The 22,585-nt window shown below is 39.5% G+C and overlaps 1 gene segment (V, D, J or C); it reads left to right on the top strand.

Annotated features, from left to right (window-relative positions):
- Positions 1–9,825: 9,825 nt before the first annotated feature.
- LOC103258409 lies at positions 9,826–10,273 on the top strand. The segment is given in 2 exon segments: positions 9,826–9,871; positions 9,957–10,273. Coding segments are annotated over 2 exon segments (363 nt in total).
- Positions 10,274–22,585: the final 12,312 nt, after the last annotated feature.

Here is a 22,585-nt window from a genome sequence, read left to right as displayed (position 1 = left end):
CAGCTACAAGTAAGTTGGTTCCACACCTCAGGGCTGAGTAAGGGACGAATGCCAGTTCAGGGAGATTTCAACTATCCCTGACTACTGTCCACAGGTGTATACTTCCAGGTGCAGCTGGTGTATTCTGGGACTGAGGTGAAGAATCCTGGGACCTCAGTGAACATCTCCTACAAGGATTTTAGATGGACTTTCACCAGCTATAATATCAACTGGGTGAGACAGTTCACTGGACAAGGGCTTGAGTGGATGGGAAAAATCAACCCTAGTAGTGGTGTAAAAAGCTATGCCAAGAAGTTCCAGGCCAGATTCACCATGACCAGGGATGCATCAACAAACACAGCCTACATCAAGCTGAACAGTCTCAGCCCTGAAGACGTGGCCATGCATTATTTTGTGAGATATGCAGTGTGAAAACCCATATCCTGAGAGTGTCAGAAATCCTTAAAAGGAAGGCAATTGTGCTGGGTTGAGGTAGATGATGGAATTATAACTTTGAATACTTTTGCGAATATGAAGTTATGCAACTGTCGAAAAGAAACAATGGAAACATATATGCAAATTCGAATTATATAAGAAATAGTTCATTAAACAATAATCTAATAAGCAAAATTCATGGACTGGGGAATTGCAATAACACTTATACAAACATTCCCATGTAAGTAACTGAAGGGAAATTAGTTTTCAAATCTAACTAGTAAATAAGTTTTCAAGACTGTTCACTTAGTATGTCAAACTATAATTGTTAAGAATTATCACAAATATCTCCCAGAAATTTCAACCCTTATTCATCATATAATGTTAGAGTAGATTTTATTTTTGAGTTAGAGTCTCACTCTGTTTCCCAGACTGAAGTTCAGTGGCCGCTCCCGGCCACTGCAGCCTCAACATGCTGGGCTCTGGCAATCCTTCTGCCTCAGCCTTCCAGTAGCTAGAACTACAGAAGTGCGCTACCACACCGGGCTGATTTTTTGTTTTATTGTAGAGATAAGGTCTCATCAAGTTTCCCAGATGGGTCTCGAACCCATAGGCTCAGGCAATCCACTCACTTCAGCCTCCCAAAGTGCGGGATTGCAGGCTGAGACACCGAGCCCAGCTTAGAGTAGATTTTGGGTCACAGTAGAATCGAGAAGAAGGTATAGAGCATTTCCGCACTCCTCTACCACAAATGCATAGCATTCTCCACTGTCAACATTGTGCATCTGCAGCCTAGATATGCTACAGCAGGGAGACATCGACATGCCATTAAATTGTTTTCCTGATGCTTCCTTGTCATAACAGTTCTGCATTGTCTGGAATTACCACGAGTTCTTGAAGTGTGCTACAGGGAATTATGCTAGTTAGAGATAAAGTGAGGGAACTATTTTTTCTTCCACTATACTTTCAGAATCCATATAAGCATATTTATTTAGAATTTATATGAACCCTGGTGTCCTATGCTCCTTAAGAGGGGGTAAAATCCTCAACATTTTGAGGCAGGATCAGGCCTCTAAAAGACCAACAGCTTCTGGTTAATCCCATGATAAATACTCGTCAGGTAAGTGGCTCTTTTGCACAGAAAAACAAAACAAAACAAACAAACATCAAGAGAGCAGGGAGGCAACCCTCAGAATGGAAAAAAATGCTAAATGTATATCTGACAAAGTCTAAACATACAGGATTTACAAGGTAATCAAATGAGCAGAAAGGAAAACAAAAAGCAAAAGCAAAAAAAACCTAATGAAGAAAAAGGCAGAAGACATGAATAGACCCATCCATGAAAACACATAAAAGCAATCAACATATACAATAAAAAATGCTTAGCCACATTAATCATCAGATATGTGCAAATCAATATCACACTGAGGAACCATCTGACCTCAGTTATGATGGCCATCATTAATAAACCAAAAATAATAGGTGCTGGCACTGGTGAAGAGAAAAGGAAACTCTTCTACACACTAGGTGAGAGGGCAAGCAGCCCAATCTCTATGGAAAATGATGTGGAAATATTCAGACAGCTAGAAATTGTCCTTCCAAATGACTCAGTATTATCCTTCCAAGAAATACACCTGGATTAGCACAAATCGTTCTTCAAAAAGATACTTGCATATGCATGTTTATTCTAAACTATTCACAAAAGCAAAAATATGGAACCAAAGCTACTACCTATCAAAAATAGATTAGACAGAGAAAATGTAGTACATATACAGGATGGAATGCTATGTAGCTATAGAAGGACAAACATCACAGACATCACAGCAAACTGGGTGGAATTAGAGACAATCATCAATCATTCTTAGCGATCTATCACAGAAGCAAAGAACACCACGTTTTCACAAATGAGTGGGATCTGTACATTACTATCAGCAGCACAAGGAAGGAATTGGCAGGTGTGGGACACTGCTAGAGGAGAGGAGAATGGGAGGCACCTATATAAAGTGTACGTGATCCTCAACCAGGGAAAGGGTGGACTGGTTGTAGGCCCAAATGTCACCTGCTCATAGCTCACTAAAGTACCTAATCCCGACTTTTACCCCACATCATTATAATAAAATAAAGCACAAAAAGAAGAGGAATGGGACCTAGGCCATGATGTCATGTATGTCATGTATGACACACTGTAGTTGGATCAGATGTGCTGTAAGCAATTGGAAAAGTGTCTTTGGGCAGAAAAGACAGCACACACATTAGATCAAGTCGGGAACAAAAACATCCCCTAATCAAGTGGGTTTGCACATTAAGGTCTCCCTCTGAGTGGCCTACCCTGGCCTTTTATGCTCACTGCACATTATCCAGAGAGACATGAGCCTGAGTGGTCTGGAAAGGGGAGAGGCCTCCCGGAGTGCTGCTTATGCGGGTGTCTGTCATTGACCGTCTGAGCAATTCCATCTGCTTGATTATCGTTGCCAGCCCCTTGGTTGGTGCGCTCTGGAAGATGACAAGATGTGTGCAAACATCCTTCCAGTGATTGTATCTTGTGACATATGAGCAAATAACTCAATTATCAGAGCAAGACAGGTCTCTTCAGGGATAAACAGTACTTATATTTATATCTTATGCAGCCCCTCACAAATCCTATGTGTGGCAGTATGAACATTACATTTGAAATGATTAACAAATAACTGTAGGATGACAGTGAGCAAGAAAATGGGTTACCCTCAAGGGACTGCACCTGCATGAGGCTCACTTACTCATGGAGCCTTTTTCTCCAGGTACTGTGGTAGGAACTTGCAAAGGATCACAGAGAACCCTGATAATTTCCCCAAAATTGAGGGGAAATATCACTAAATTACAAAAATAAAACTGTAAGAGTTTTATACTTTATCAGTTAGTTCAAATGAATTTATGAATACTGTACTATGTATGAACACACAATATGTCAGAGACTTTTCTTATATCTGACTGGGTTATTTATGAAAAAACACCAGAGTTTCATCTTGCACGGGAAGCCCCTTAAGTTAAACATCTTTTTTGTGGGTGACATTCCCAGTCCTTTCCTTTTCCTTGTGTATCCCTGTGTCTCTGTGGGCTAAGTTTTCACCAGTGCAATAAGATACAATATGAAGCTATCAGACATGTGTGTTCTGGCGTTTCTTTTCATCTCAAAGAATAAATATAAGTTCTTCACGCCCTAAAGCCTTCAATGGACAAAAAGTAGCAATGGAAGGCAACAGGTTTGCAGACAATGCATCCCAACACTATCAAAACAGTCACCATCCCCTCCTTAGTGATGTCACTGGGCATCTCCAGAGTGATTTTTTTAGGAAGCCACCCTCAAGAAACTGACTTGAAAAGTACTAATCCCACCTGCCATACAAATGAATCTACTTTTTTTTTGGTAAAGAAACAAAGAGTAGAACATACTGTATTTCTTATAGTCGGCCCAAACTCCACAAGAAAGAGAGGGAAGGTGTGTCTGGACACAGCACTAGTGATTTCCTTCCTTCCCTTCAAGTGTCTTGTATCCCTTTCATGCCTGTAACACAGTGGCTTTGGTGGTTTTACCCCTGCAGATTAAATCCATGGTGTTTTAGTGGTGCCAAAGGTGGAGGACTTGGATTTTTTTCAGGAATAGTTGCTGTTCCTTTTTCTCATAAAGAATTATGTCAAGAAGTAAATAGTGGAACTTTTGCAATGTGTCCCCAGTCTTGGGGGGAAAGGCTTCAATGGCAATAGAAACACCCCAACTACAAGTCCTCTGATAATTTCAACTCTAACTCCATAACAAATTCCATTTTCAGAAATGTGTGAGTGTGTCTAATTTAATCACTTACTAGCTCACTTGAGATGTGTCAGCCCAGTTATAGTAATAAACTGTTCCTGTTTCTCTTCCAGGTCTTTGCCTCTCTCCAGATTTTACAATTTTGTTTGTCCTATAACAGCAATTATCTGATGTAATCAAGAAACTTGCTAATTTTTATTTTCTTCAAGATAGATGTTTTGAAAAAAAAATAACAAAATGTTTTTGTATGTCTACATCTCCAAGCATAGTAGGGGATTTATTTGTAGAACTCAGAAACTATAAATAATACAAATATTGTGTAGTTTTTATTAAACAAAGAGTGAAACATTCATTGATTTTAATGCTATCCATTGTGTTAATAGACTATTGATATGTAACACCTTTCTCTCACAATAATATAGTGAGTATCCACACAAATAAAGCACGCACTAGATATTTCATTGTTTAAATATTACAAACAGCAGGGCTCGGTGGCTCAGCCTATAATCCCGTGCCTTTGGGAGGCTGAGGTGAGTGAATTGCCTGAGCCCACGGGTTCAAGACCCGCCTGGGCAGCGAGACCTCATCTCTACAATAAATCAAAAAATCAGCCGGGCGTGGTAACACAGGCCTGTAATTCCGGCTACTTGGAAGGCTGAGGCAGAAGGATTGCTGGAGTCCAGCAGGTCGAGGTTGCGGTGCCTGGGAGAGGCCACTGCACTCCAGTCTGGGAGACAGAGTGAGACTCCAACTCAAAAAAAAAATTATAAACAAGCTAAAACTAAATTAAAGTAAAAAAGATCAGTGACTGACTCAGGTATGGTGGGAGTGGGGCATGACTGGGAGGGAAAAATTACAAAAAAGCAAGAGACAACTTTAATATTGATTATTTGTTAATTACACTGATTTGTATGATGGATTACCAGGTGAGCACCAATGTTGTTATGTATCAAACTATGCACTTAAATAATTATGGGATGTTTATTATGTGTTAAAAATGCCTTATTAAAGCTATTGAATATAAACAAATAAATAATTTAAGTTGAAATAACTGATGGAGAACATACAACAACATAAGACATCACTGAAAATACAAAACAAAAATGAAGTGCTTCATATTTACAAAAGCACGATAAAATAATGAGAGTCTACCTTTTCCAAATACCATTCTTTTCACCAAACTCCCTCATGCCATCTGCGCTGGACTCTTCCTTCTTTGAGGAATTCAACCCCAAAGCTTGCCATACAGTTGGAAACATGCAAACAAGACCCTCCTTTTGCTGATGAAAACCAGCCCAGTCCCAATCCTGCAGCTCTGGGAGAGTAGTCTCAGTCCTATGATTCTAACATGTTCCCATTCAGGGAGCAGAACTGAAGACAGATAAAGCAATATGGAGTTTGGACTAAGGTGACTCTTCTGTGCTACTGTTTTCAATGGTAATTCAAAGAGACTAGAGATATACAGAGAGTGAGAGAATGTGAGTGAAATAGTGAATATGTGTGGCAGTTTCTGACCAGAATGTCTCTGTGTTTGCAGAAGTCCTGTGTGAGGTGCAGCTGGTGGATTTTGGGGAGGTTTAAAGCAGATTGGAGGTTCTCTGTGACACTCCTGTACAACCTCTGGATTCACATTCAGTGACTACTATATGCAATTAGTGTGCCAGGCTCTGGAAAACAAGACTGCAGTTGGTTGGTCTTGTTAATACAAAGCTTATAGTTACATGATAGCATATGCTATTTTTGTGAAAGTCAGATTCAGCCTCTCAAGGGATGGTTCTCAAAACACGCTGTGTCTGCATATGAACAGTCTGAGATCCAAGGACACAGCTGTATATTGCTGTAGGGGAACAGAGGTGAGGGACCTCAGTTTGAGCCTAGAAACAGAGGTACCATAGGGGCAACAACCACCAGAGGGCTCAGGGTCACCAGGCACTCAGTCCTTCTCAGGAACAGGTGCAGATGGTTGCTGAGGACTGGTTTTCTGCCATGTGTACAACTACCTCTCCACAGATTTCTTTGGGAATCTGCCTAGATGTGAAATTCTGTAATAACATTTAACATCTCAAGATACACGGTGTTCTTGTCAGATTCTTTATTTTTAATTGCAGGACACATTCTCACTTGCACCGAAGCCAGAGTGTGGCTTTAGTACTGAACACACCCTCTTGTGTTCATGAGGATCAGAATCCTGAGGAAGCCCTAGTGTTCTGAGAAGAGTATTCTAAGAGATTCAGGGCAGGGATCTGGAATGTTTCCTGACTTGAATAGACATTAAGAGTAATATTAAGGGCCACAGGGTTGCTGGACCAGGGCCAGTGTCCCTAAAAATATAGTCAGTGTCACATCTATCCTCCTCTTGTAGAAATGTACATATGACTAAGAACTCATCCAATCGCCCTTCCTAATAATCCATTTCATGTATTTCTAGGTCTTACTCTCATACCTCCCACTTTTCCATTTTTATTCTGATAATAGAGGATGTGTTTCTGTTGTCTAAATCTCAGAACTGAAGGTCTTTGTCAGGAACTCAGGTGCTACTCATGCTGAGTCCCCAGAATAGCCAGAAAGGAAGACAGGACTTTCTCCAGCGTCACTTATACATAGTGAGATAAAATACCTGCTTCGAGTAATAGGACAATGATGACTTCAGTGTTCTTTCGTGCTTTACTCCCTTAATCTTCAAAGGCATCACACCATATTTATGTTAATTTCTGACTATCAGAAAACAATCTTTTCAAAAATCCTTCAAATAAGTATTATTACAGGAAAAACCACCTCTTCTAAAATCTAGAAATAGGATTACACAGAATCACAGGGGAGATCATTTTATCTGGATCAGAAATTTATGGAGTCTCAAACAGTGACACTTGCAAGGTAATTACCATGAATGTCTGGTGGCAAGTAAAAACTAGTCTGAGGGGAAGAGCTTCTGGAATCCCCACACATTGCACTTCACTTTCCCTCAAGGACTTACACATTCTCATAATGACAGTGCAAATAGATATGATGTTGGCTCTGAAATGTTCAGGAATAATTACTGACATACACGCAAAGGCTCCTTCAGATGCACTATCCAATGGAAGAACTTTTGCATAATATTTACCTATGTGGGGGAAATGAATTATTCCCACTGCAGACTTCACTCCCATCTTCCATTTATCCTGCAAATAAATAAATCTAGGCAATAAAAGTAAGATTTAAGAAAATTGTTTTGGGATAGTGTACTTAAGGGAGACAGTAAAAAAAAAGTGAAAATTATTTGTACATCTGGATACCCTTTGTAGAAAACAAACAAAACAGAGGAAGAAGGCCAAAACATCACTGGATTTAAATTATAACTCCACATCATGATCCTTTGCCTCACTCCTTACCTTCTTCACCACGATTAATCTGGATTAAAGATGAACAAAGGTAATGCATAGACATTGACTGAGGAGAAGAACTTAGGGAAGTCCCAAAACAACAGAAAAGAAACGCTCCAGGACAGTAGAGTACTTTGAAGATTCTAACCACAACAGCTTCCAGACCTAGAACAGGGAGATCACTTCCGCCTTGGATGCTGATTAATTTTTCAAGAGGCACCTGCTGGGCTCCCAGGTGAGAACTGGTGAGCCCAACATGCATGCCCTTCCCAAGACTCCTCTTGTATCCTGCTTTCTTTTGGCCCATTTTTAGAAGTAAGTCACATACCCAGGTCTAGTGGAGTGGGCACGTCCAATGTTCTAGAGACTATGAAGAAATAAAATTAGGGCTCTATTACTTTAAAAATTATTCAAAGTGATTGAGCCATTTGCCTGTTTGAGTATGTGGTGGGTACGTAATTTCATCAGTTTGTATGAGGGTTTGTAGCCATTGGGGTCTGTATTGAAGGTACTGCATGATGTGAACTCTCACCATATGACTCTAAAAAAGATAAGGAAATCCCCTCAAATTTTCCTAGTAGTTCTAGACAACAATATTTGAGTAGGGTCTCCTGACGGGTTTCAAAAAATATCTTACTTGGGCCAGACTTTAGAGAATTAACTGGTTTTAGTAAGGGGAATTCACAATTTTAAGAGATGTTTTTAAAACATAGGTGTCAGTTAGAATGGCCATCATTAATAAAACAAACAACAGCAGTTGCTGGCGAGGATGTGGAGAGGAAGGAACGCTTCTATACTGCTGGTGGGAATGTAAACTAATGCAGTCTCTTTGAAAGACAGTGTGATGATTTCTGGAAGCCTTAGAATTTGACTTCCATATGACCCAGCAATCCCCTAATAGGAATATACCCATAGGAACTCAAGTCATTCCATCAAAAAGCTACTGTGTATGCATGTTTGCTGCAGTTCTACTCACAATGGCAAAAACATGGAACCAGCCACGCTGCACATGACTAGACTGGAGGACTAGACTGAAAGACTAAAAAAAGTGGTACATATACATATCAAGGGAATAATATAAAGTCATAAAGAAAGACAAGCATATGGACTTAACAGCAACTTGGAAGAATTTAGAGTCTATTATACTCTGTGATCTATCACAGAATAAAAGAACAGTTTACCATATGTTCTCACTCATACACGGACCTTGATCAACTATCATAATACTATTAGAAAGTGATTGGCAGTAGTGGGTAAATGGCAGGGAAGGGAGTTGCGATTGCCAGCTGAGGGAAACGGACAAGAGTTGGGGGGCCACACTTCCACAACAGAATACCTGCTTAGTGAACATTTGTATAGCTAAACCTGAATCGTACCCCACATATTTAAAATGCAAATAAATATATTAAGTAAATAAAAAGTAAACTAAACAAAAAGTATAGCGTGTCACAGAAGCAGCATTTTGGACACGTGTACAGCTTTTCTTTCTAGGATACAGAAGGGAAGATTCTCTGTGAGACCAGACACAAATGTCTCTGCAGAGCTGGAGCTGGGCAACAGGGGGTGCTCAGGACACACCAAAAAGTTTCCAGCTCTGAAGCAGGTGCTCATGAGGATGAGAGGGGAGGAGCTTCTCAACATGGGTTTTTTAGTTTCAAAACAAAAAATCAGAAAAAGTTAAAATAGGAATTTAGCAAAACAGGTGATGTGATTTTAAGCTCCATACTCTACTTGGAGCATGAATTAAACCAAACAGGACAATGAGAAACACATTCAAAGAAATAAATTTCTAGTACTTTCAAATATATTAATAGTTAGAATGTGAACATGCATGGTTTATTTAATTGAATGTCTGCAAATATTATGAGTAACATTTTCCCAGGAGGTAGATTTGCAGAGAAAAAAGCCAAGAAAGGCTTGCGTACATGTGTGCCACTGGAACATGGGGTGGCTCACAGAAATTTTCCTGTGGGCATTTTCTTATAAATTCTAGGTTCAAGAACTTCTGGGCATAAGAGCGGACAAGCATTATTAAACAAGAATTAGAACTTGGGATTCAGCACCATGGTTACATGGTCCATGTGTTATCTATCTTCTCTATCTCATGCTGGATAATTTTTGAGCTATAAATTGCCCTGTCTCATAAATATGCAAATAATCTGACTACTATCAAGGTAAATACAGATATATCTGTACCCTGAGAGCAGCATTCACCAACCAATCCCCTTCCCTATAGAAGCCCTGAGAGCACAACTCCTCATCATGGATTGGAGCTGGAGAATCCTCTTCTTGATGGCAGCAGCTACAGGTAAGGGGTTTCCACATCCCAGGAATGAGGAAGGGACCATGGCCAGTTAAGAGAGATTTCAACTACCCCTGTCTCCTGTCCACAGGTGTCCAATCCCAGGTGCTGCTGGTACAGTCTGGGGCTGAGGTGAAGAAGCCTGGGACCTCAGTGAAGATCTCCTGCAAGGCTTCTGGATACACCTTCACCAATTATAATATGCACTGGGTGCGACAGTCCAATGGCAAAGGGCTTGAGTGGATCGGATATATCTATCCTGGTAATGGTGGAACAAGCTATGCCCAGAAGTTCCAGGGCAGAGTCACCATGACCAGCGACAAATCAACAAACACTGCTTACATGGAGCTGAGCAGTTTGAGACCTGAGGACTTGGCCATGTATTATTGTGCGAGAGACACAGTGTAAAAACCCACATCCTGAGAGTGTCAAAAACCCTGAGATGGAAGGCAGCTGTACTGGACTGAGGAAGATGATGAGACTCATAAAGTTGAATTTTTCTTAGAAAATGTTGTTAGGTGACTGTGGAGAAGAAACAATGGAAACATATATCGACTCTAATTATATAAGAAATATTCCATTAAACAATCACATTTTATGCAAAATACACAGACTGGAGAAATCATACCTGTGTACATATCTGAGGAGAAATGAGTGTTTAAATCTGGTTGATAGATAAGATTTCAAGATTGTTTATTCACACAGTATGTCAAACTAAAATTCTTTTTTTTTTTGAGTAGAGTCTCACTCTATCGCCCAGACTGGAGATGCAGAGGCAGCTCCCGGCCACCGCAGCCTCGACCTGCTGGCCTCCGGCAATCCTTCCGCCTCAGTCTTCCGAGTAGCTGGAATTACATGCACGCGCTACCATGCCCGACTGATTTTTTAATTTATTGTAGAGATGAGGTCTCACCATGTTGCCCAGGTGGGTCTCGAACCCGCGGGTTCAGGCAATCCACTCGCCTCAGCCTCCCAAAGGCACAGGATTACAGGATGAGCCACTGAACCTGGCTCAAATTATAATTCTTAAGAATTAGTCGAAATATCTTTCCCAAAATTCAAACCTTACTTCAACACAAACTGTTAGAGTATATTTAGGGTCACAGTAGAATTGAGAAGAAGGCATAGCGCATTCCCGCACTCCCTTTTCCCACACGCACAGTCTTCCCCATTATCAGCATTATGCACCTGCATCCTATATATGTTACAGTGGGTGGATCTTTATCAACTTATCATTAAATTTATTTCCTGGTGTTTCTTTGACATAACAGTCCTACATTATTTGAAAACACCACAGGTTTTTCAAACGTGTTACAGAGAGATTTTCCTATAGGAGAGAAACTGAGTGAGACGATTTTTTCCTGCACTTTTCTTCCAGGACTCATATATTCCATACAGATGTAGAATTCATCTGAATCCTAATGTTGTATTATCCTTCAGAGAATGTATCATCCCCAACTTTTTGAGGTAAGTCAAGATCTCTAGAAGACCAGAAACTTCTGGTAAATGTGATGAATATCCTTAAGAGAAGTGGATCTTTTGCATAGCAAAAGAAAGCATCTAGACAGCAAGGGGCAACCCTCAGAATGGGAAAAGAAATATTTGTTAAATGTATATCTGACCAAAGCTGAACATACAAGATTTGCAAAGAAATCAAATGAATTGACTGAGAAAAAAAAATTATTCTAATAAAAAAATCGGCACGGGACATCATCAGACACTTCTCAAATAAAAACATATGAGCAGCCAACACAAAAAAGCAAAAATGCTTAGCTTCACTAATCACCAGATAAATGCAACTCAAAAACACACTGAGATACCACTTACTCCAGTTATGATGGCCATCATTAATAAATAAAAAACTAAAAAGAAATAAATAAATAAACAATAGATGCTGATGTGGGTTTGGAGCATAGTGGCCGCTTCTACACTCTTGTTGAGAGTCCAACCTATACCAACCTCTGTGTAAAATAGTGTGGCAGTACTAAGAGAACTAGAAATTGACCTCCCATATGATTCAGTATTACTCTTCCTGCAAATACACCTGAAGGAGCACAAAGCATTCTACCAAAAAAGATACTTGCACAAACGATTTCATTGAACTCTATTCATAAAAGCAAAAACATGGAACCAAACTTACTTCCCATCAAAAGTAGAAAAGACAGAGAAAATGTAGTACATACACAGGGTGGAATACTATGAAACTGTAGAAGGACAAAATCATGACTTCACAGCAAATTGGATGGAATTAGAGATAATCATTCTTAGAGATCAATCACAGAAACCATGAACAGTATATCACATATTCTCACTCATAAGTGAGACTTGAAGATGAATCACAATAATGCAAAGAAGGAATTTGCAGTTGTGGGACACTGCCAGGAAATGGGAAAGAGGAAGAACTTAACAATAAATGGTACCTGATCCTAAACCAGGGAAACCGAATACCAGTTTTAGGCCCAAATGTCACCTCAACCTAGCTTACTTATGTACCGAATCCTGACCTTTACCCAACATAATGTATAAGAAAACAAGGAATACAAGGCAGAAAGGGAATGGGACCATGGCCATGAGTGATGTCATGCATGGCACACTGTATTTATATCAGATGCACTGTAAGCAATTGGGAGGTTGTTCTTGATGAGGCTCTTTGGGGAAAAAAGACAGCACATGTATTGGACCTGGTCAGGAATGCTAGAATCCTCTAAACAAGTGGGTTGGCACCTTAAGGTCTCCTTCTCGGGAGTCTATATTGGACTTTTCTGCTCACTGCACATAATCCCAAGAAACATGAGTCTGAAAGGTCTTGGAGAAGGAGAACCCCACTGGACTATGGTAGGTCTGTCATCCACCATCTGAGCAACTCCTTCTCCTTGATTATTGCTGCCAGCCCCTTGGTGGGTGCATTCTGGAAGATGACAAGATGTGTGCAAACATACATCCAGTGATTGTCCATTACAACACATGAACAAATTACTCAGCTTTCAGAGCAAGACAGGTGCCTGCAGAGATAAACAGAATGTATATATATTCTCATCTTGTGCAGATGCGACAAATGCTGTGTGTGGTGAGAAGAACATTAAATTTGAAATGATTAACGAATAACTGAAGTTTGAGAGTTAACAAGATAACGGGTCATCCTCAAAGAACTGCTGTGTGAAGAGTTCAGGTCTTCATGTAGGCTTTTTTTCCAGGATTTGTCCAGGAACTCAGAAAGGATCAGAGAGAACTCTCAGAATACACTTTGTAGAGAAAGCTGTGCAGAAATATTGCTAAATTTCAAGGGTTATAAAAACATGGTACATATACACGATGGAATACTATGCAGCCATAAAAAAGATAAACTCATGAATTTCACAGCAACCTGGATGGAACTAGAGTCTATAATACTGAGTGACCTTTCACAGAAACAAAGATCCGAGTATCACATGTTCTCACTCATATAATGGGCCTTAAACATCCAATGCAATAGTATAAGAAAATGACTGACAGTACTGGGAAACTATGGGGGGGGAGGGAGATGGGATTAACAGTAGCAAATATCTGTCTGGGAACAGGGAAACACCCCATATCAACAGGGTGCCTGAATGAAACGCAATTGTATACCTAACCATTAACTGTACCCCACAACTTCATAATAAAAACATAAATAATTATTTAAAAAAAAATAAGAGCTTTATATATTATCAGTTCAGTTAAAATTCATTTATGAGTACTGTTTCATGAATAAACATGCAATTTGATGGAGATTTTCCTTATGTCTGACTTTTAATTTTGGGGGGGAAGCACCTGAATTCCGTCTTTCTTTTTATTTTTATTATTTTTTCAGTTGGAGTCTCACTCGGTCGTTCAGACTGGAGTACAGTGGCTGCTCCCGGCCACCACAACCTTGCCTACTGGGGTCCGGCGATCCTTCCGCCTCAGCCTTCTGAGTAACCGGAATTAACGACATGCGCTACCACTCCCAGCTGATTCTTTGATTTATTGTAGAGATGAGGTCTCGCTGCCCAGGCGGGTCTCGAACCCGCGGGTTTAGGCAATACACTCACCTCGGCCTCCCAAAGGCAGGGGATTACAGACTGAGCCACTGAGCCCGGCTTGAATTCCTTCTTTCATGGTATGTCCCTTAAGTTGAACATCTTTCTATGGGTGACATTCCCTGCACATTTCTGTGTCTCTGAGTGATAAATTTTCACCAGTAGAATAAGATGAGACAAGATCAAGTTATCGGTCATATGTTTTCTGGCGTTTCTCTGCATCTCAAAGAGTAAGATGTCAGTTCTTCACAGACCAAAATCTTCGGTGGACAAAAAGTAGCAGCGCAAAGCCACATATTTTAGCAGCTAATGCAGCCCATTTCCACCAAAAGAGTCAACATCACCTCCTCAGTGATATCCCAGGGCATCTCCTGAGTGATTTTATTAGTAGCCAACCCTCAAGTAACTGACTTGAAAAGTGCTAATCCCACCTCCCATATAAATGAACTCTTTCTATTTATTATTTGTAAAGAAACAGAAAGTGAATTAAATGCATATTGGATGTGACATTCTGTAGTAACATTTGACATCTCAAGATACACAGTGTTCTTGTCCGATTTTTTATTTGCAATTGCAGGACATATTCTTATCTGCACAACTTCAGAGTATGGCTTTAGCCCTGAACACACCCTTCTGTAGTCATAAGGATCAGAATCCTGAGGAAGTCCCGGTGGTCTGGGGAGAGTATTCTAAGATATTCAGTGCAGGGATAAGTGAGATTTGCTGAATAGAATAGACTTTTGGAGTCAGATTAAAGCTCATAGAGAGGCTGGACCAGAGCCAGTGACCTTGACAACAAAGTAAATGTCTCATTTATCTTCCTTCTCTTATAAAACTGTGCACATGACTCAGGACAGATCCAGTTTCCTGCTTTCCTGCTAATCCATTTTATTTACTTATTTCTAGGCCTTATTCTCACAACTCCTTTTCTCACTTTTTACTCTGAACATAGAGGATGTGTTTCTACTGTCTAAATCCCAGTGCTGAGGGCCTTTGTCTGAGACTCAGGTTTAGCTCAGGCTGTGGTCCCTGCATTGCCTTGGAAAGATAATAGGACTTTCTCATTCATTGTTACAAGGTTCTTCCTGATGCCCTTCATCCATACATTTCTTTGTGAAATGCAAGTCAACATTTATCACCAAGAGGATAACAGTATTTTTCTCAATGTGGGATACTGAAGTAGAACTAATCTTCTGCTTCTCACACTGTCGCAGCTTAACCTCCTTCACACTTGACTTTAGGAGAGCTGAGGATGGATCCTCCATCGTGCCATGGGCTTTCTTTTTGCCAGGGGTGTGGGATCTGACTCAGCACATCAGGACAATAATGTTGGTCATAAGGAAGGACAGACTGGACGTCCTGGGAGAATCTGAGACTGCTGCCAATCATAGAGTTTGATTATTTTATGTCTTTCAGGTATTAAATAAGACTTATCCAGATTATCTAGAACAATACTCCTAATTGAAAGAAAGTTTATAGCCAGCTTTAGTAACATCAAATAAGCACCTTCACAGCAGCACATAGGTTAGTTTTATTTGAATAATTGATATATAGCCTTGCCAAGTTGACACATGCAACTGACTACAGCCATGGTTATTTCATATTCTATATTCTGCACTAGAATCAGGCTCATGTCTATTTTGCTAAAATAGTTGATACTATTGGCCTTCTGAAAGGCCACCTTCATGACTGTCCTAAGTTTGTGTGTACTTTTTAAGGAATACATCCATCCTTTTGAAAGAAAATGCATGAAGACAGAAATTAGGATGAGGAAGATATTAATACTTAATGGAAATTTATCCCTCAGTGAAAAAGACAGGAAGAAGAGAAAGGGTGGAGATGTCCTAGGTTTCTCTCCATCTCCTGTGGATCCTAACTTAGGTTATCTGGAATGGGTGTGGGCTGCATCTATCAGCCTCCACGGAAGGCACTAGAGTAACTTGTGACCATCTGGAATAATGCTATGTGTTACAGTTTATCTCTGAAGAACAGGTTCACCATATCCAAGGATAACTCCAACAACCAGCTCTTCCTCATCATGAATAATATGGGCCCTGTCGACACAGCCACATATTACATACAAAGAATACAGAGACACAGCCCAAGATGACTCCTGCACAAGAACCTAGGCTGTTTCTCAGTTGTGATCCTCCCCTACCTCTGTAGAACAGAAAACTGTAACTGTCGAACTTTTTGGTTACCCTTTCCACCCAACTGAATCAGATTCATGCCTTCGTTTTTATTCCTCAATGATAAATGGTAAAATGCAGGTGAGTGGTCCATGCAAGTTTATACTGTATTGTGTTTAATAAATGATCGAGATAAAAGGTTCCTGCTACTTAGGTCAGATGCATACCTGATATATTGCCACTGGATGGGCTGAATCCCCCCAAGAATAAGAATGGAAATAAGTAAAATGGATGCCTTTATTACACTTGAAACTAATCTTACAGAATCATCCTGGGATATGGAAAAATGAAGAACTACACAAATGCACACTAAGCATTGTTGTAATGAAGAAGAAGTAATATAATTGAAAGGTGCATTAATAAAATATCTTCATGAAATGATAAAACAGACTGAATGGGTCCTCATTATGGGTATCCCTTAATGACAGTCCGCTAATGAGTTCTGAAGGATTTCATAAGGGAGCTGTAGCAGATGGACTTTCATCCCAGATAACTAGGGACACAGGGAGACATACATGTCCAAGGTAAGTAGAAAGCCCACACTTGGAAAGGAAAGTGTCTCAGCTTAATATCAGAAACAAATCTCAGTAGATCAGATGAGCTAATTATCAAAATCAATTAAAAATGCAAATATCCAACATCATATTTCTTTTCTTTTTTTTTTTGAGTTGGAGTCTCACTCTGTCACCCAGACTGGAGTGCAGTGGACGCTCCCAGCCACTGCAGCCTCGACCTGCTGGGTTCTGGCGATCCTTCCGCTTCAGCCTTCCGAGCAGCTGGAATTACAGGCATGCCTACCACGCCCGGCTAATTTTTTGATTTATTGTCAAGATGAGGTGTCACCAAGTTGCCCAGGCTGGTCTCGAACCCACGGGCTCAAGTAATTCACTCACCTCAGCCTCCCAAGTCGCAGGATTACAGGCTGAGCCACCGATCCCGACCCAGCATCATATTTCTTATGAATTATCTCTTTCAAGCTGGAAAGGAAAATAGAATTGCCTATAATTTTAGGAAAAGAGTCTCATGGCAATGTATAGCTATATTAAAATAAACAAACAAACAACACTATATCAACAGGATTGAAGGAGTTAGCATATAAGTACTATGGGACACCAGAAAAATAAAGACTTTTATGTACATTGTAAAACATTATATTATTCATGAAAATGAAATCTTATGACCAAAAAAATTCTGATAAAATTAAGAACAAAACTTCATTACACTTTAAAACAGTTTTTCTGATAAAGTGACTGTCAACAAAATGAATAACAAGCTTCAGAGTTCATCAAATATTTGCAAATCGTACAATCACCAAAAAATATGTATTAAGAATATGTAAGAATCCTCAAAAGTAAACAGTAGAAGAAACTATCTATTTGTAAAACAGGCAAAAATTTGAACAGACATTCCATTAATGATGACAAACTGGTGCTATAAGAAGAATGTTGACACAATGTATCAATTTGTCATTACAAAAATTTATATCAAGACACAAAAAACAACACTAAACATTTTTTTAGAATGGCTCAAATAAAAAAGAAATATTGAAAATACCAATGTTGGTGAGCATGCCATGCCCTAGAGCCTGCAACTTTTCTAATTCAAAATGAACCAACTACTCTAGAAAACAATGAATAGTTTCTCATGAGGTTAAACATGCACATTACAGAAGACCTAGAAATATACTTCTGAGCCAGTCTCGGTGGCTCAGCCTGTAATCCCATACCTTAGGAGGCTGAGGTGAGTGTATTGCCTGAGCCCGTGGGTTCGAGACCCGCCTGCGCAACTTGGGGAGACCTCATCTCTATGATAAATAAATTTTAAAAAATAGCCAGGTGTGGTAGTGCGTGCCTGTAGTTCCAGTTATTTGAAAGGCTGAGGCAGAAGGATTGCCGTAGCCCAGCAGGTCAAGGCTGCAGTGGCCAGAAGCGACCACTGTACTCCAGTCTGGGCAACAGAGTTCTGATCTTTTCCTACAGAGGTTTCAAATGATATTCATTCACACCTCTTTGAAAATACTTACAGAAATGTGATACATGCTAGAAATTAGAAACAGCCCCAAAGACATTAAAAAGTTCAAAGGATACATGAACTAGGAACGTTGAGTACAGTTAAATAATTAGAATGGAAATCTATTGATGTGCACACCATTACAGGTAAATGCCCAGACACGATGATGACTGAGAGAAGCCAGGCTCCAAGACCAAAAGGGGATACAGTCATGGGTATGACACAGTCACCCGGGATGATAATAGTTTGTGCTGAGCTCTCTTTGTCTTCTTCCTAATTTTACCCAGATGTTGTGCTCTATTACTTGCAAATGCAGTTCCAATATTTTCAACAGTGCACTGAGGTTTATATTGTTCCACAAACAAAACCAAACAAATATGGCTCCTTTGAACAGACAGGGTTTCATTTTTGTTTTAAACCCAGGAGAACTCCTCCTAGGTTTTCTTTGCTCAGTTCTCCTGCAAACCTTCTGGCCTGCAGCTTAACCTCGATCACCAATGTGTTCATCATCTCATCCCAATTGCCTCACACTTTGTGCATATTTATGGGTATATGTGAAAATTACATATGTATAATGTGAAACCATCAATTCTAGGTTCTTAAAATGTCTACCACCTCAAGCATTTATCACTTATTTGTGCTAAGAACATTTCAAATACTCTCCAGTTTGATTTTAAAATATGAGTTTACTATTGTGAACCATAGTCACCGCACCGTGCATTAAGAAGAAGGAAATTAAAACTTGTTTCTTTTGTTAACTGTATGTTTGTACCCATTACAGGGAATTACACATGTATGAATATTGAGAAAATGTTAATTATAAATATGTGAAGGTTATTTCATGATATTTATGCTTTAGATAGTTTATTACAAATAAATAAAATGCATATGAAGGTAGAGAAGGGTAGTTAAAATACTTATAAACACATATGAAATGTCAGAGACACCTGAAAATTCCTCTGCATGATTCTGGGTTTTTTCAACTATAACCATACTTTACTTTAAAAAAAAACCAGTGCCAGCAAATTAGGAAAACAGCATTCTCATGTACTTCGGCAAAATTAAATAGGTAAATATTTTGGAAGGAGAGCCTGCTTAAAATTTCAAACACATCATTGCTTTAACCTAAGGACTTAACTAAAGGAACTAGATGTTCCAGGAAAGAATGACTAATGTTAATCCATGCACACACATATTAAAAGCATTAAGAATATATGATCTATGACACATAATTGCTGTGTATCTAGGATGTATAACATATTACAGTTTTGATATATGTATGTTAAAGATATTTATATACCTATGTTTCATATAAATTTTAATATTTATTATGGATTTTAATATCCAAATTTGGAGCTACTCCTGTTACTCATTAATAGAAAATAGTTTATTTTTAAATCTGTAAGCATTTATTTAATCATCTCACATTTATAAAACAAATTCATATGCATTTAAGACATCAAATTTTAAGTTAAAAATCATATACATTTGAGATAAATATAAAATGAAATGAGACTCAATTTACTGCATGTATTCTTTGTTACAAAAAATCCAAAAAAAATTGCCTTAAAAATGCAAAATACTTAAAAAGTTTCCCTGCTGCATAAAAGGAAATGAGCAAGTTATGATATTTTTGAAGATTTTATTTTTCAATGTCAATGTTTTTAAATTTGAAATGCCTTATACATAATTATTAACGATAAAAACGCCTAGAGGTAATTTTTAAAAAAATGCTTGTATGGAAACCTCACAGAAAAGAGTATCAAATTTCATTGTGACATAAATAATTACATTTTATAAATCCCTGTTTGTTTTTTTCTCTCCAGTCTCTAATATTAAGGCTGACACAGAAATTAGTCCCTTTTATATGTCAGAATAATAATTCTTTTTTAAAATAACTTGTATTGAACTATTTAAAAATGAGTTTAGCCTTAATGTACTGATTATTCCATAAATAAATATTTAGTTTGATGATACTTTTGAAGCCGATTTTGTTAGAATTATTATAATATCTGTTGAGTTGCCAAAGGAAGAAACATGCTGCAATGACACTGTACTTTTCCAATCAAAATTATATTTCTTAATTTCCTGTATTCTATGGTCAATGCATGGTAGTGCACATATTGGAGGCTCAAATTAATCTAAGCCCTGCCAAGGGATTGCATATAGAAACTCGTATTTCATATAAACACTTCAGTATATTGGATAAAAGTATTTTTTCAATACCCTTAAAGAATACAAATCATTTTTGGTCTGGAATATTTTCAGAATGTGCTCCTGGACACATCACACAATTCCTCCATGTTCTTTTTTAGTGTTACACCTGAAATATGTAGTTAACTTGGAAAAATTGCCTGTCATGCCTTGTGTGTAAATGTAAAATTTAAATAATGGGTATGAATCATTTTATGTAAAAAATACATAGCAAGAAGGCACATTTTTTCCAAACACTATTCTTTCCACCAAATATCACAAGCACCATACTATTTGCTCTGGGCTCATTCCCCTCTTAGGCATCCCAACCCAAAGTGTGCTGTGTAGTAGAAGACATGCAAATAGGGCCTTCCTTCTACTGATGAAAATCAGCCCAACTCTGATCCTGCAGCACTGGGAAAGAAGCCCCAGACCTGGGATTCCTAGGTGTTCCCATTTGGAGTCTAGAACTGAACACAAACAGGCAACCATGGAGTATGGGCTCATTGGACATTTCCTTGTCCCTAGTCTAAAAAATGATTCATAGCCGGGCTTGGTGACTCAGTCTGTAATCCCACGCCTTTGGGAGGCTGAAGTGAGTGGATTCCCTGAAGCCACGAGTTCAAAACCCACCTGGACAGCGAGACCTCATCTCTACAATAAATCAAAAAATCAGCCAGGCATGGTAGTGCATGCCTGTAATTCCAGCTACTTGGAAGACTGAGGTGGAAGGATCACTGGAGCCCAGCAGATTGAGGCTGTGGTGGCCAGGACCAGCCACTGCACTCCAGTCTGGGTGACAGAGTGAGACTCCAACTCAAATAAATAAATAAATAGGATAAAAAATAAAATTAAATTAAAAATAAAAAATGATTCATAGAGAACTGGAGATATTGAGTTTGTCAGTATATGTAGGTGGTAGAAACAGTGGTCAGTTTTTGAACAGGACATCTCTATGTCTGCAGGTGCCCAGTATGAACTGCAGCTGGTAGAGACTGGGGTAGGCTTGGTCCCTCCTAGGGGATCCCTGAGACTCTCCTGTGTATCCTCTTGAGTGACTTCTGCATGAAATGGGTTCACTACGCACCATCTCAAAGAGGACTGGAATATTTTAAAAATATTAGTTGAAATGGGGTCAGTCCAGACTATGCAGACTCTGGGAAGGTCCAATTCACCTTCTCCAGATAGCCTCCCATATCTACAAATGAACAGCTTCAGAGTCTAGGAGACACCATGTATTACTGTGCAGCCATGTATTCCCATGCAAGACACACAGTGAAGGAATGTCAATGCTATCCCTTACTCAAACCTCCCTGCAGGGACACATGGCTGACATCAACTGCAGGGGGCTGGCAGAAAGCACATATAAAAGACAACCCAAAAAGCAGGTGCAGTTGGAGGTTAAGGGCTAGTTTCCTGTCAGGGTTTGGGATTTCCTTCCCTTCTGACAGTTTCCCATGTAACCTCTCTAGTTTTAGAACACGCTGCCTTTTGAAGTGATCTCTGAATATAAAAGAAACCAGTGTAATATGAGGGCATATTCTCACAGATGCAAAATGCAAATTGTCACACAGAGAGATGAAAAGTACACAACCACAGCCAACAGGGACAGAGGAAGTCCTCGGGGTCCTAAGTGTCTCTTCCAACCAACTCAGGGCAGGAAATTCAGTAGGTTTTGTTGATTATGACAATTTTTAGAGATTCTTTGTTCAAAACAGCATGTGGCTGTTTAATTGATCCTGTGCTGTGCAAAGTGTAACAAAGTCCCCTTCCTCCAGTAGTCTTAGGAAAACATTGTGAATGTTGTCAATAAAAATGCAATCCCTTGTGTTAAAATCTTGACACACAAAAACAGGAAAAGCCATTAGGAAAAGCCATTAGGAAAAGCCCAAATACATATCCCGTATAACTAGAACTATCCCAAACGACTGTGCAAAACCACAACCTTGCACAAAGGCCACCACAACCTTACAACAAATTACTCCAGCAAGGGCATGTGCCCAACTATTGCCAGAACTGATGACACCCTTGTTGTAAGTCTCTCTAACCTAGAAAAGTTTTCTTAAAAAACAAGACTCAGCCGGGCTCGGTCGCTCAGCCTGTAATCCCACGCCTTTGGGAGGCTGAGGTGAGTGGATTGCCTGAGCCCGTGGGTTCGAGACCCACCTGGGCAGCGAGACCTCATCTCTACAATAAATCAAAAAATCAGCCGGGCGTGGTAGCGCATGCCTGTAATTCCGGCTACTCGGAAGGCTGAGGCGGAAGGATCGCCGGAGCCCAGCAGGTCGAGG

Source organism: Carlito syrichta, unplaced genomic scaffold (assembly GCF_000164805.1).
Source record: "Carlito syrichta isolate Samal-C Ts95f unplaced genomic scaffold, Tarsius_syrichta-2.0.1 Scaffold302095, whole genome shotgun sequence".
NCBI lineage: Eukaryota > Metazoa > Chordata > Mammalia > Primates > Tarsiidae > Carlito > Carlito syrichta.
This window is presented reverse-complemented; position numbering and strand designations above follow the sequence as displayed.